General features: G+C 43.9%; 1 protein-coding gene across 1 annotated transcript in view; it reads right to left on the bottom strand.

Annotated features, from left to right (window-relative positions):
* The window catches only part of LOC122932216 (phospholipid phosphatase-related protein type 1-like), a 193,034-nt gene that overhangs the window by 18,271 nt on the left and 159,670 nt on the right, over positions 1-15,093 (bottom strand). The window contains exon 6 of the mRNA XM_044286509.1: positions 12,114-12,290. Within this exon, the coding sequence (XP_044142444.1) occupies positions 12,114-12,290 (177 nt within the window). The remainder of the gene's footprint in view (positions 1-12,113; positions 12,291-15,093) is intronic.

Raw genomic sequence — 15,093 nt, 5'->3', positions numbered from 1 at the left:
GCTTCAGGTAAGAATACACTACAAACTTTGTACAAGACTGCCCCTTGCTGCCTGGCAGCACCCGATCTCTTACAGGGGGATATGATAGCACAATTAACCCCTTCAGGTGCGGCACCTAAAGGGGTTAATTGTACTATCATATTCCCCTGTAAGAGATCAGGGCTGCCAGGCAGCAGGAGCCAGACCCCCCCCTCCCCAGTTTGTATATCGTTGGTGGCACAGTGTGCGCCCCCCATCGGGCCCCCCCTTCCTCCCTCTAATGTTAGAAATCGTTGGTGGCACAGTGTGCGCCCACCATCGCCCCCCCTCCCTCCCTCTATTGTAATAAATCGTTGGTGGCACAGTGTGCGCCCACCATCGCCCCCCCTCCCTCCCTTTATTGTATTAAATCGTTGGTGGCACAGTGTGCCAACCACCATCGCCCCCCCCCTCCCTCTATAGCAGTAACAACATTGGTGGCAGTGTGCGGCCTCCCACTCCCCCCCCCCCATCATTGGTGGCAGCGGAGTTCCGATCGGAGTCCCAGTTTAATCGCTGGGGCTCCGATCGGTAACCATGGCAACCAGGACGCTACTGCAGTCCTGGTTGCCATGGTTACTTAGCAATAGTACAACAGTAGAAGATTCATACTTACCTGCTTGCTGCTGCGATGTCTATGAACGGCCGGGAGCTCCTCCTACTGGTAAGTGAAAGGTCTGTGCGGCGCATTGCTAAAGAACTGTCACTTACCAGTAGGAGGAGCTCCCGGCCGTTCACAGACATCGCAGCAGCAAGCAGGTAAGTATGAATCTTATACTGTTGTACTATTGCTAAGTAACCATGGCAACCAGGGCTGCAGTAGCTTCCTGGTTGCCATGGTTACCGATCGGAGCCCCAGCGATTAAACTGGGACTCCGATCGGAACTCCGCTGCCACCAATGATGGGGGGGGGGAGTGGGAGGCCGCACACTGCCACCAATGTTGTTACTGCTATAGAGGGAGGGGGGGGGCGATGGTGGTTGGCACACTGTGCCACCAACGATTTATTACAATAGAGGGAGGAAGGGAGGGGGGTGCGATGGTGGGCGCACACTGTGCCACCAACGATTTATTACAATAGAGGGAGGGAGGGGGGGGGCGATGGTGGGCGCACACTGTGCCACCAACGATTTCTAACATTAGAGGGAGGAAGGGGGGGCCCGATGGGGGGCGCACACTGTGCCACCAACGATATACAAACTGGGGAGGGGGGGGGGGGTCTGCCCCCTGCTGCCTGGCAGCCCTGATCTCTTACAGGGGAATATTATAGTACAATTAACCCCTTTAGGTGCCGCACCTGAAGGGGTTAATTGTGCTATCATATCCCCCTGTAAGAGATCGGGTGCTGCCAGGCAGCAGGGGGCAGTCTTGTACAAAGTTTGCAGTGTATTCTAACTAGAAGCGTCCCCATCACCATGGGAACGCTTCTGTGTTAGAATATACTGTCGGAAATGAGTTTTCACGAAGTAAAAACTTAGATCAGAAAAAGCTTTTATGCAGACAGATCTTCGGATCCGTCTGTATGAAAGCAACCTACGGCCACGGATCACGGACACGGATGCCAATCTTGTGTGCATCCGTGTTCTTTCACGGACCCATTGACTTGAATGGGTCCGTGAACCGTTGTCCGTCAAAAAAATAGGACAGGTCATATTTTTTTGACGGACAGGATACACGGATCACGGCCTCGGCTGCAAAACGGTGCATTTTCCGATTTTTCCACGGACCCATTGAAAGTCAATGGGTCCGCGAAAAAAAACGGAAAACGGCACAACGGCCACGGATGCACACAACGGTCGTGTGCATGAGGCCTAATACACTCGTATAGTGTATTACTGTAGTGCAGCGGCGGCATGAAGCGCACGGCGTCATAGCAACCAATGACGCTGTGCGCTCCTGCTCTGAACAGGAATCCAGCCCGGCATACCACGGACCGCTCTCGGCCGCGGAACGCGGATGTGTGCATTCGGCCTCATTGTGCGTTTTTCACGTAACGCATGCCCCATACAAAATGAATGGGGTTGCGTGAAAATCGCAAGCATCCTCAAGAAAGTGCGGATGCGGTGCGATTTTCACGCACGGTTGCTAGGAGACGAGGAGCCGATCATTATTATTTTCCATTATAACATGGTTATAAGGGAAAATAATAGCATTCTGAATAGAATGCATAGTACAATAGGGCTGGAGGGATTAAAAAAAAATATAATAATAATTTAACTCACCTTAATCCACTTGTTCGCGCAGCCGACATCTCTTCTGTCTTCATCTGTGAGGAAAAGGACCTTTGATGACGTCACTATGCTCATCACATGATCCATCACCATGGTGATGGATCATGTGAATGACCATGTGACGAGCTTAGTGACATCATCAAAGGTCCTTTTTCTCACAGATGAAGACAGAAGAGATGTCGGCTGCGCGAACAAGTGGATTAAGGTGAGTTAATATTATTATATTTTTTTTTTAACCCTTCCAGCACTATTATACTAAGCATTCTGTATTAAGAATGCTATTATTTTCCCTTATAACCATGTTATAAGGGAAAATAATAAAATCTACACAACCTTAAACCCAAACCTGATCTTCTGTGAAGAAGTTCGGGTCTGGGTACCACATTCAGTTTTTTATCACACGCGTGCAAAACACATTGCACCCGCACAATAAAAACTGAACAACGGAACGCAATCACAGTCAAAACTGTCTGGAATTGCGTATGTACTCGCGCAGGTTTGCCGCGATGCACCGGGACGCATCCGGACATGCTCGTGTGAAAGATGCCTTAAAGGGGTGGTTAATGTTAAAGGGGCGGGCACTGTGGAGGTCACTATTAAAGAGGTGGTCAAAGTTAAAGGGGTGCGCACTGTGGAGGTCACTGTTAAAGGGGCAGGTACTGTGGAGGTCACAGTTAAAGGGGTGGGATTGTGGAGGTCACTGTTAAAGGGGCGGGCACTTTCGAGGTCACTGTTAAAGGGGTGGCCACTACTAAAGGGACTGGCAATGTGGAGGTCACTGTTAAAGGGGAGGGCACTGTGGAGGTCACTGTTAAAGGGACAGTCACTGTTAAAGGGGCGGCCACTATGAAGGTCACTGTTAAAAAGGTGGTCAATGTTAAAGGGGCGGGCACTGTGGAGGTCACTGTTAAAGGGGCGGAAACTGTGGAGGTCACTGTTAAAGGGGCAAGCACTGTGGAAGTCATTGTTAAAGGGGTGGGCACTGTGGAAGTCATAGTTAAAGGGGCAGGAACTATAAAGGTCACTGTTAAAGGGGTGGTCAGTGTTAAAGGGGCGGGCATTGTGGAGGTTACTGTTTAAGGGTCGGCACTGTGGAGGTCACTGTTAAAGGGGTGGTCAATGTTATAGGGGCGGGCACTGTTAAAGGGACAGATACTGTGGAAGTCACTGTTAATGGGGTGGGCACTGTGGAAGTCACTGTAAAGGCGCGGGCACTGTGAAGGTCACTGTTAAAGGGGCAGGCACTGTGCAGGTCATTGTTAAAGATGCGGTCACTGTTAAAGGGGCGGGCACTATGGAGGTCGCTGTTAAAGGGGCAGGCACTTTGGCAGTCAATGTTAAAGGGGCAGCCACTGTGGAGGTCAATGTTAAAGGGGCGCCTACTGTGAAGGTCACTGTTAAAGGGGTGGTCACTGTGGAGATCATTGTTAAAGGGGCGGGCACTGTGGAGGTCATTGTTAAAGGGCCGGTTACTGTAGAGGTCACTGTTATGGGGGAAATTGTTGATAACTTTTTACCACACACGGAAACATGAAATTAAATAGATGAAATATATATATATAAAAATGAGTTTCTGTCTGTCTGTCTAGACGTCTGTCTGTCTGGACGTTCTTTATGCGCGACCAAACGACTGGACAGATCTTCACTAAATTTGGCACACAGGTTTATCAGGTGTCTGGGAAGGTTTTAGACTCTTTTTAGGTCTCAGCTCTCTAGGACGTACCATTCCAGAGATATTCCCAAAAAATGAACTGCATTAACCAATAGAAGCCAGCAAGCCTTTCATTCAAATCCAAACAGCCATTTACACGGTCACATGTCCCTTATTAGCCAATAGAAACTTGCAGGTCTTACTCCAGGTTGCCATAACAACTAATCACAACAGGTTTTAGCAGTTCGCAGGTCCTTAAATATTCAGTCATATGACATATGATGGGCGCTGTGGAGGTCACTGTTAAAGGGGAGGCCACTATGAAGGTCACTGTTGAAGGGGTGGTCAATGATAAAGGGAAGGGCACTGTGGATGTCACTGTTAAAGGGGCGGGTACTGTGAAAGTAACTGTTAAAGGGGCGGGCATTATGAAGGTCACTGTTGAAGGAGCGGCTACTGTGAAGGTCACTGTTAAAGGGGTAGTCAATATTAAAGGGGCGGGCACTGTGGAGGTCACTGTTAAAGGGTAAGGTACTGTGGAGATCACTTTTAAAGGGGCGGGTACTATGGAGGTCACCGTTAAAGGGGTAAGCACTATTAAAGGGACAGGCAATGTAACGGTCACTGTTAAAGGAGTGGGCACTGTGGAGGTCACTGTTAAAGAGCTGGTCACTGTTAAAGGGGTGGGCATTGTTAAGGTCACTGTTAAAATAGTGAACACTGTGGAGGTCACTATTAAAGGGGCGTGCACTGTGGAGCTCACTGTTAAAGAGGCGGGTATATGTTAATGAGGTGGGCATAGTGGCTGTCATGATTAAAGGGGCAGTCACTATGAAGGTCACTGTTAACCCCTTAGAGACTGGGCTCATTTTCACCTAAAGGACCATGCCATTTTTTGCAAATCTGAGCCGTGTCACTTTATGTGGTGATAACTTTAAAACGCTTTGACTTATCTAGGCCATTCTGAGATTGTTTTTTCGTCACATATTGTACTTCATGACACTGCTAAAATGGAATAAAAAAAATCATTTTTATTTTTAAAAAAATATGAGATTTACCAAAAATTTTAAAAATTTGCACATTTCCAAGTTTCAATTTCTCTACTTCTATATTACATAGTAATACCTACAAAAATAGTTATTACTTTACATTACCCATATGTCTACTTTATGTTTGGATAATTTGGGGAATGACATTTTCTTTTTTGGGGATGTTACAAGGCTTAGAAGTTTAGAAGCAAATCTTGAAATTTTTTATTTTTTTTCGAAAACACACTTTTTAAGGACCAGTTCAGGTCTGAAGTCATTTTGTGAGGCTTACATAATAGAAACCACCCAAAAATGACCCCATTCTAGAAACTACACCCCTCAAGGTATTCAAAACTGATTTTACAAACTTTGTTAACCCTTTAGGTGTTCCACAAGAATTTATGGAAAATAGAGATAAAATTTTAAAAATTTCACTTTTTTTGGCAGATTTTCCATTTTAATAATTTTTTTTCAATTACAAAGCAAGGTTTAACAGCCAAACAAAACTCAATATTTATGGCTCTGATTCTGTAGTTTACAGAAACACCCCATATGTGGTCGTAAACTGCTGTACGGGCACACAGCAGGGTGCAGTAGGAAAGGAATGCCACACGGTTTTTGCAAGGCAGATTTTGCTGTTTTTTTTTACACCGTGTCCTATTTGAAGTCCCCTGATGCACCCCTAGAGTAGAAACTCCACAAAAGTGACCCCATTTTAGAAACTACGGGATGGGAAGGCAGTTTTGTTGGTACTTTTTTAGGGTACATATGATTTTTGGTTGCTCTATATTACACTTTTTGTGAGGCAAGGTAACAAGAAATAGCTGTTTTGGCACCGTTTTTATTTTTTGTTATTTACAACATTTATCTGACAGGTTAGATCATGTGGTATTTTTATTGAGCAGGTTGTCACGGAAGCGACAATACCAAATATGACAACTTTTTTTGTTTTTTTGTTTCAGTTTTACATAACAAAGCAATATATATTTTTTAAATGATTCTTTAGTGTCTCCACATTCTGAAAGCCATAGTTTTATTTATTTTTTGGGCGACTGTCTTGTGTAGGGGCTAATTTTTTTTCAGGATGAGATGATGGTTTGATTGGCACTATTTTGGGGTGCGTATGACTTTTTGATCGCTTGCTATTACACTTTATGTGATGTAAGGTGACCAAAAATGGCTTTTTTTACACCGTTTTTATTTTTTTTATTTTTTACGGTATTCACCTGAGGGGTTAGGTCATGTGATATTTTTATAGAGCAGGTAATTACAGACGCAGTGATAGCTAATATATATACTTTTTTATGTAAGTTTTACACAATAATATCATTTTTGAAACAAAAAAAAAATCATGTTTTAGTGTCTCAATATTCTGAGAGCCAATATTCTGATTATCTTAGGTAGGGTCAATTTTTTTGCAGGATGAGATGACGGTTTGATTGGCACTATTTTGGGGTGCATATGACTTTTTGATCGCTTGCTATTACACTTTTTGTGATGTAAGAGCATGTTTTTACGGACATGGCAATAACTAATATGTATACTTTTTTCATTTACTTAAGTTTTACACAATACAGCTTTTTTAAAACAAAAAAAATGATGTTTTAGTCTCCATATTCTGAGCCATAGTTTTTTTTATTTTTGTGTGATTGTCTTAGGTAGGGGGTCATTTTTTGCGGGATGAGGTGACTGTTAGATTGGTACTAGTTTGGTGGGCATACGCCTCTTTGATCGCTTGCTTGTTGTACTTTTAGTGATATAAGGTGACAAAAAAATGGTTTATTTTAAATAATTAAAAAATTGTTTTTTTTTTTTTATGGTGTTCATCTGAGGGGTTAGGTCATGTATTATGTTTATAGAGCCGATCGATATGGATGCGGCGAGACCTAATACTTTTTTTTCCTTATTTTTTACCAATTTTTTTTAACTTTATGTGGGGGAAATTACTTTTTCTTTTTTAATTGAAACTTAAAATTTTTGGGTGGGAAAACTTTTTTTTTTTTTTTATCCACTTTGGGACTTCAACTTTTGGGGGTTTGATCCCCTTTACAATGCATTCCAATACTTCTGTATTGGAATGCATTGGTTGTATGAGTAATAGAGTGTGTATTACTCATACAGCTTCCTGTATGGATCTCACAGGCTCTTCACCAGAAGGCAGCGCCGATGCCTAAGGAAGCCATCGCACTGCCTTCCATGCCATCAGGTCTTCATTACAGCAGCACGGGGACCCGATGGCACCGCCGCCCGCTGGAACTACCCGTAAACGCCGCAAACTGCAGGTCTGAATTGACACAGGACCCCACGCATCGTCCCAGGGTGCCTGCCGATTGATTTCAGCAGACACACAGTTCTGATTCCTGCTCGCCGTGCGGCGGTGATCGGAACTACACATAACGTACCGGTACGTCATGTGTCCTTAAGTACCGGGACATCATTACGTACGTCATGTGTCCCCAAGAGGTTAAAGGGGCGGGCACTGTGAAGGTCACTGTTAAAAGGACGGGCACTGTGGAGGTCACTGTTAAAGGGGCAAGCACTGTGGAGGTCAATGTTAAAGGGGCGGGCACAGTGGAGGTCATTGTTAAAGGGGTGGGCACTGTAGAGGTCACTGTTAAAGGGAAAAGCACTGTGGAGGTCACTTTTAACCCCTTAGGGACACAGCTTTATTTCACCTTAAGGACCAGGCCATTTTTGCAAATCTGACTAGTGTCACTTTAAGTGCTGATAACTTTAAAACGCTTTGACTTACCCAGGCCGTTCTGAGATTGTTTTTTCGTCACATATTGTACTTCACGACACTGCTAAAATTGGGTCCAAAAAGTAAATTTTTTTGCATTAAAAAAAATACCTAATTTACCCAAAATTTAGAAAAATTTGCAAATTTCAAAGTTTCAGTTTCTCTACTTCTGTAATACATAGTAATACCCCCAAAAATTGTAATGACTTTGCATTCCCCATATGTCTACTTCATGTTTGAATTATTTTGGGAATGATATTTTATTTTTTGGGGATGTTACAAGGCTTAGAAGTTTAAAAGCAAATCTTGAAATTTTTCTGAAATTTTCAAAAACCCAATTTTTAGGGACCATTACAGGTCTAAAGTCACTTTGCGAGGCTTACATAATAGAAACCACCCATTCTATAAACTACACCCCTCAAGGTACTCTCACAAATTTTGTATAGCTTCACGCCATACCTCGCCCACTTGGAGGGCACATACTGGTGGAAAATTAGTCTCCCCTTGAACGCAATGAGAGACTCATCAACCGCAACCTTCCTTCCAGGTACATAGGCCTCCATGAATTTGGCCCCAAAGTGATCGATGACCGGCCGTATCTTATACAGACGGTCATGGGCAGGATCACCTCGGGGGGGACATGCTGCATTATCTGAATAATGCAGACATTTCCGGATGGCCTCAAACCGGGAGCGTGTCATGGCCGTACTGTAAAGTGGGGTCTGGTATAGGACGTCCCCACTCCAGTACAGCCTGACACTGGGTTTCTTGACCAGGCCCATATGCAGCACGAGGCCCCAAAATGTCCTAATTTCGGCTGCATTGACCGACGTCCAACCACCGGGCCTGGCCAAAAAGGAACCCGGGTGTTGAGAAACGAACTGTTGGACGTACAGGTTCGTCTGCTCCACCATCAGATTTACCAGTGGGTCACTGAAAAAATGACAAAAAAAGTCATATTCAGTGTAGCCCACTGTGGAAATCTGGATTCCTGATTGGCCTACAAAATCAGGAATCACGGGCTCGTATCGCTCTGGGCTAAACCAGACTAGTTCACCGGCAGGTTGCTCCGGTGGACTTAACTGGTGGGCCGGAAAACTAGTACGAGCCCCAGAGCGGCTCGTACTAGGCTGGGCCACAGGGTCCCTAACATGGCGGTCCCCTTGCTCTTCCTGGCGGCGTCTCCGCCGCCTTGGGGGCTCATCATCATCGCTAGATGATGAGGAGGATGCGGATGACAACAGGAATGTGGGGTCATCCTTGTCCTCACTGGGACTCTCGGAGTCGGAGGCAAGCTGGGCGTATGCCTCCTCGGCTGAGAAAGTCCGGTGGGCCATAGGGGAGTGTGTGTCTGCGTGTATGTGCGTGTGTGTAAATCTTTATTTGGTGTGCATGTGTGTGGGGCACGGGTGTTCGCGAACTCACCCTAAAACAAACAGAAAAAAAAAATAACTAACTAAAAAAAAGGGCAAAAAATAAAAATAAAAAAATAAAAACCGCTGATCAACCGTCCGAAGTAGATCAGCAGTGGGGTGTGCGGTTCGCTAACAGTGGCCGGACGCTAAGAGTGCCAGCCACAGTCAGCGTACACAAAAAAAATATATAAAAAAAAAAGTTGGGGTGGGGGCAGGGGGGGGCAAGCGGCAGCACCCCTGGGGGGTCTAGGGTCACACAGCTGTGCTTAGGGTGATGCAATCAAAGTTTGTCAAACTAACTTTCCCTTTATTTTCCCTGCCTAACCCAAACTTTCCCTATGCTTTCCCTATGTACCTGCGGTATAGATGGGGGGTGCTGGGGCACAGATGGGGTGATGCTGGCACCGATGGACGACGACGTGCAGGCAGCTTTTCTCTCCTCCGGCTCCGGAACACAAAAGGAGGAGGAGAGGAGCGCTTGCAACTTTTGAATATGCAGCCGTCCCGCCCACAAACCAATCAGAGGTGATCCTCTCAGGATCGCAGGATGGTGATTGGTGGGGTAAAATCACACCACCATCACCATCCTGTTCCGGGTTATCGGGTCTTCATTGAATTGACCTGCGGTTTTCTGCGATCGCCGACATTGAGCAGGCACCGGGTTCCGATCACCGCCCGCCGGGCGGCGGTGATCGGAACCATACATGACGTACCGGTCTGTCATGTGTCCTTAAGTACGAGGACATCATGACATACCGGTATGTCATGTGTCCTGAAGAGGTTAAAGTGGCGAACACTGTGAATCTCACTGTTAAATGGGCAGGCGCTATGCAGGTCACTGTTAAAGGGGAAGGCACTGTGCAGGTCACTGTTAAAGAGGCGGGTCTATGTTATAGGGGCAGGCACTGTGGAAGTCATTGTTAAAGGGGCAGTCACCTTGAAGGTCACTGTTAAAGGGGCGGGCACTGTGGAAGTCACTGTTAAAGGGGCAGGCACTGTGGAGGTCAGTGTTAAAGGGACGGACACTGTGGAGGTCACTGTTAAAGGGACAGGCACTCTGGAGGTCAATGTTAAAGGGGTTGGCACTGTAGAGGTCACTGTTAAAGGGGCATGCACTGTGGAGGTCACTTTTAAAGGGGCGAACACTATAAAGGTCACTGTTAAAGGGGCAGGCACTGTGCAAGTCACTGTTAAAGGGGCAGGCACTGTGCAGGTGACTGTTAAAAATGCGGTCATTGTTAAAGGGGCGGGTACTGTGGAGGTCACTGTTAAAGGGGCATCCACTGTAGAGGTCACTGTTAAAGGGGCGGGCACTGTAGAGGTCACTGATTAAGGAGCGGGTACTGTAGAGGTCACTGTTTTGGGGGATACTGTTGATATCTTTATATGACACATGGAAATATGAAATTAAATAGATTAAATATATCCATGCGAAGTCGGGTCCTTCTGCTCGTTCTAAATATTAGCAAATTCTCGAAGTGATGATATTCGTGATAAAAATTTGTAATTCGAATATTCACGCTCAACACTAGTGGATAGGGGATAAGTTGTTAGAATAGGTCAAACCCTTTAAGGTAAACTTTTAGCAAATCAATAGAAAACTGGGTCAAGACATAAAAATATGTTTCAGTAATAGATCCATATGTCAACTTGTCTAGTTTTTCATACAAGTCTCATAATGGAAAATTTGAAGGCCCAGTGAATCAAGTTTTTGAACTTTCGTTCACCTGTACCCAAAATTAGAGCAGTTCACATTATACTTTGCATTCAATGGTGCTAATTTCCGGCTGTCTTATGGTACAATATGGCACTGTATGTACAATGCCTATTCCCAGGTAATACAGTATCCAGTCCCTAATGCCTAACTGTATACTGCTGTGTAATTCCCAGAGGTGCACAACAAATACAATAACACTGTTGGGCTTGGCTCTCTTTCATGCAGCGGATTCCACACACAGGATTTGCTCGTGTGAAATAGCCCTTATTTAAATTCTATCAGTACTATTCTTCTGGGCAAAACAACTATGGCAGAAACCCTGACTTCCCTCATCAAAAGTCAAAGGGTAGGGGGTCCATTGGGTTCTGTTAGTACAATGTAAGTGTACAAAGACGTCTTAGGGAGATCTTATTATGATGTAAACATATGAATGGACTGTACAGACAAACTTGTAGGTTTTTATACCTAGACCTGCGAGCAGGACAAGAAGGCATCCTCTAGGTTTGACCATAGCCATAAAAGGGGATTCTTTCCTGTAAGAGCAGTAGTTACATTTCTTTTTATTTCAGCTTCTTGGGAGGTTCTTCTCTTTTCTATTGGAAGGGTAAGATTGAGGGGAGGGGGGTATTCAAGGTGAATTCTGTGTTTCTGTATGTTTTATATTGTTTACTAAAAATGTTTAAAAAATATACATCAGATTAGTTTAAGTAAGTAGAAATCATGAAGACCAGCTTTAATTGGCCATAGACTTAGGCCGAATGAGGTCCGTGGTAACACGGCCTGGATTCCTGTTCAGAGCAGGAGCGCACGGCGTCATTGGTTGCGATGATGCCGTGCGCTTCATGCTGCCGCTGCTGTACGCGATACACTATACGAGTGTATTACTGTAGTGCAGCGGCTGCATGAAGCGCACGGCGTCATAGCAACCAATGACGCCGTGCGCTCCTGCTCTGAACAGGAATCCAGGCCGTGTTACCACGGACCGCTCTCGGCCGCGGAACACGGCCGTGTGCATTCGGCCTTAGAGTAATATAAGTCAAGTGCCAAGCCTCAGGCTTCACTATTTCGACAATAGTTTTAACATTCTAGTAAACATAGATTTTTTTATGACTTTATACAAAGAGATGGCTCAGATATGTAATACATTCACTTATCATAGCAGTCTTAAGATTAATTTCATCTACACATCCTTCCGCTTATGATCTTGTGAGTATCTGAATGATATATCTAAAGTAGTATTACATTTACAAACAGCAATTTAGATTTCTACCATGAATGATGCAATAATGAAACCTTGTTCTGATGCTACTCACCAAAAACAAAGCCACAGCAGTTCCCAGAATAAAGCCACCAATGACGTCTACACAGTGGTTTCTGTATTCAGATACACGGTTCAATCCAGTTAGAAAGGCAGAACAAAGAGTCCCAAGGCAGAGAACAGGTTTAGCTAGTCTGCTGCTTTTCGTTTTAATTGTGCTCGTGATGTACATCTGAAACAATAGAGGGAATCCCTTGTCAGTTGAATAGGATTATGGTTTATTTAACTGTGCCATCAAAAAGATTTAAAAGGTCTGCATGGCACACACATGGAATTGCATAGTGCTTACCTGAAAAGCATTATTCAGAAAACATAGAAAGAACGTACCAATAAGGTCACAGCTTGATGAAACTATCTATAGTATGGGATGAACTGGTGACCATGACCATAGAAATAAGTTAATTGCTGAGACTCATCACTTGGTGTTGGATTATATAATATTGGGTAAAGACTGAGTACATTTCAGGCCAGTTTACTGTTCCTATCACAATAAAGAGGGTATGCTTTGACTATAAGACTGTAATGTAAAATTTCTGCAGGATCAGAAGACTTGTCTAATGTGTATGAGGGTTTCCTGACTCACCTTCCAAGGCCAAATGTCAGGAGAATGAAGAATTTGGATTGTTAGATTTCAACAGGCATGATCCTTTGCTCCTTCAGGAGATAAGCCGCTACCAGAAGTGTCTAACTGGGTCTCATTCTGCTATAAACATACAGGTAAAACTCGAAAAATCCAAATATCGTGCAAAAGTTCATTTATTTCAGTAATGCAACTTAAAATTAGAATATTGTGAAAAGGTTCAATATTCTAGGCTCAAAGTGTCACACTCTAGTCAGCTAATTAGTCCATACCCCCTGAGCAAAGGGTACCTGAGATCGTGACTTTGGGGTTTCATAAGCTGTAATCATCCAAATTATAACAACTAAAGGCTTGAAATATCTTATAGTTTCACAGTTTAAGTTGCATTACTGAAATAAATGAACAATATTCTATTTTTTTGCGTTTCACCTGTATACCCTTGGCAAAGGCAAGCATTTGTCAGCATGAGTCTGTAGAAATAGCTGTCAGCCAAACAAGTGTTTGGTCAAAAGATAACTCATATGTATACCCAGCTTAACTACAGTATGCTAAATATGACAGAGACATATAGGTAGGAGAAGTGGGATATGCAAGGTCAAATTGAAGTTACTGTATCCCAGCTATCCCTCGCAATTTACTGAAATAATCACAGAATCATATCACAATGAAAACTTACCTCTAATTTATATTTTTTGTAGCTACCTAGCTATACATGTTAATATTACAATACTAATGATAAACACTAGGGGGCAATAGTGCTTTGCAGATGTTAGACAGACTTTCTTGAAATCTGAGTTATTTTGTTATTGTTATAAATTAAAGATAAAATAAAAACGCAATATATGATTGAAGTGATAAAGTAAACAATACTGAAATGAACAGAGGTGAACTCTCAATTTCCATGAATGAACCTCAATAAAGTTTTCCTCTGTCATTTTATCTATACTTCTGTTCACAGTTTTCTTTTTATACCTCTAGAGATGGGTGAATTTCTAAAAAATTCGATTTGGCCGGTTCGGCAAATTTTTCAAAAAAATGTGGTTCAATACGAATTTATTCATGGCAAATTGCGTTAAAAAAACTGCTATTTCCTGGCTGCAGAGAGCCTTCATAGTGGTGTAGAACATTGTGCCTTGTAGTAACACGCATAGGGAGTCTGCTGTGGTAGTGAAATAATACTGTTAGTCAGTATGACATGTAGATGACAGGTGTCGCTCTTAGAATAACTGCACACCTCACTTATTTGCGCAGTTACGGGGCCAAAACTGACCAAATAACTCAAGTATGAACTCAGCCTTACAGGTCAATGTTAGCACCAAGAAGAAGCGCACTCCTTTTACACCGTCGTCAGCTGATTCCACATAGATGTCTCCAGAACCTGTTCTATTAAAAGCTTATACAAGTAGAGACTCCAGACAGAGTGGAGAGGGTGTCAGCAGTAAGTTTGTGTTGACTTAACTGATTATATTGCCCTTCCTCTGATCCGTCAGAAAAATGACCCCCCAAAAAAACTGATTCTGTCTGCAGAGCATCCGACTTCACTCGGTCAGCATTTGGTCAGTAATCCATCAGTATTGCTAAAGTCCCCCAAAAAACAGGAGTGGATCCAAAACAGAGATGACACGTGAATGTAATATTTGCATGTCTTCTGTGTTTTGTACCCACTCCTGCTTTTGGCTACCAAGTCATAAGCCAATTCTGATGCAAAATAGGGACCATGTCATGCACGCCTTACAGCTGTTAGACAGGATCCGTTGTGCGTCTCATTTTTCCTTCCTTCTGACAGATCAGAAGAAGGGTCAAATAAATGATGATGTCAGCCAGGCCGAAAGGCAAAATAGTGGCCCAGTCATGAAGTGGGGAGGGTAGGAACAGCATGAGAAGTAGAGATAGCCTTGCAGATCGCCCGGCGGTCGTTTTGCGGAAAACTTTGCTCGTTCGCGATTCGCCGAACATGCGAACATATGGAGATATTCGCATATGCCATATTTTTTTGCATAGCGCCGAACTTTGACCCATGACACATCCATCAGGTGGGACAGGACAGCCAATTGAGATGTTTCAGCACATGGACACACGCCCAACCCTATAACAGAACCCAATCTGGCAGCCATTTTACGTTTTGCCAGTGTAGGGAGAGGTTGCATTTTGGAGCAGGGACACTTAGGGACACCAAACACTAGCTAATAGGGCCACAAAAGTCCTTTTAAGGACTGGTATAGGTGTGCTATCGATAGGTGTGATATAGAGGGGTGTGATATATTTATAATATACTTTCTAACATAGAAATTGTATTATAGTGTATTTGTATTGTGCAGCAGTTGTGTGCGGCTCTGCTGTGATACCGCAGCTAGATAGAGGGACAAATGCCATTGGAGAAACTAATTGCAATGGG

Source organism: Bufo gargarizans, chromosome 1, assembly GCF_014858855.1.
Source record: "Bufo gargarizans isolate SCDJY-AF-19 chromosome 1, ASM1485885v1, whole genome shotgun sequence".
Lineage (NCBI taxonomy): Eukaryota > Metazoa > Chordata > Amphibia > Anura > Bufonidae > Bufo > Bufo gargarizans.
This window is presented reverse-complemented; position numbering and strand designations above follow the sequence as displayed.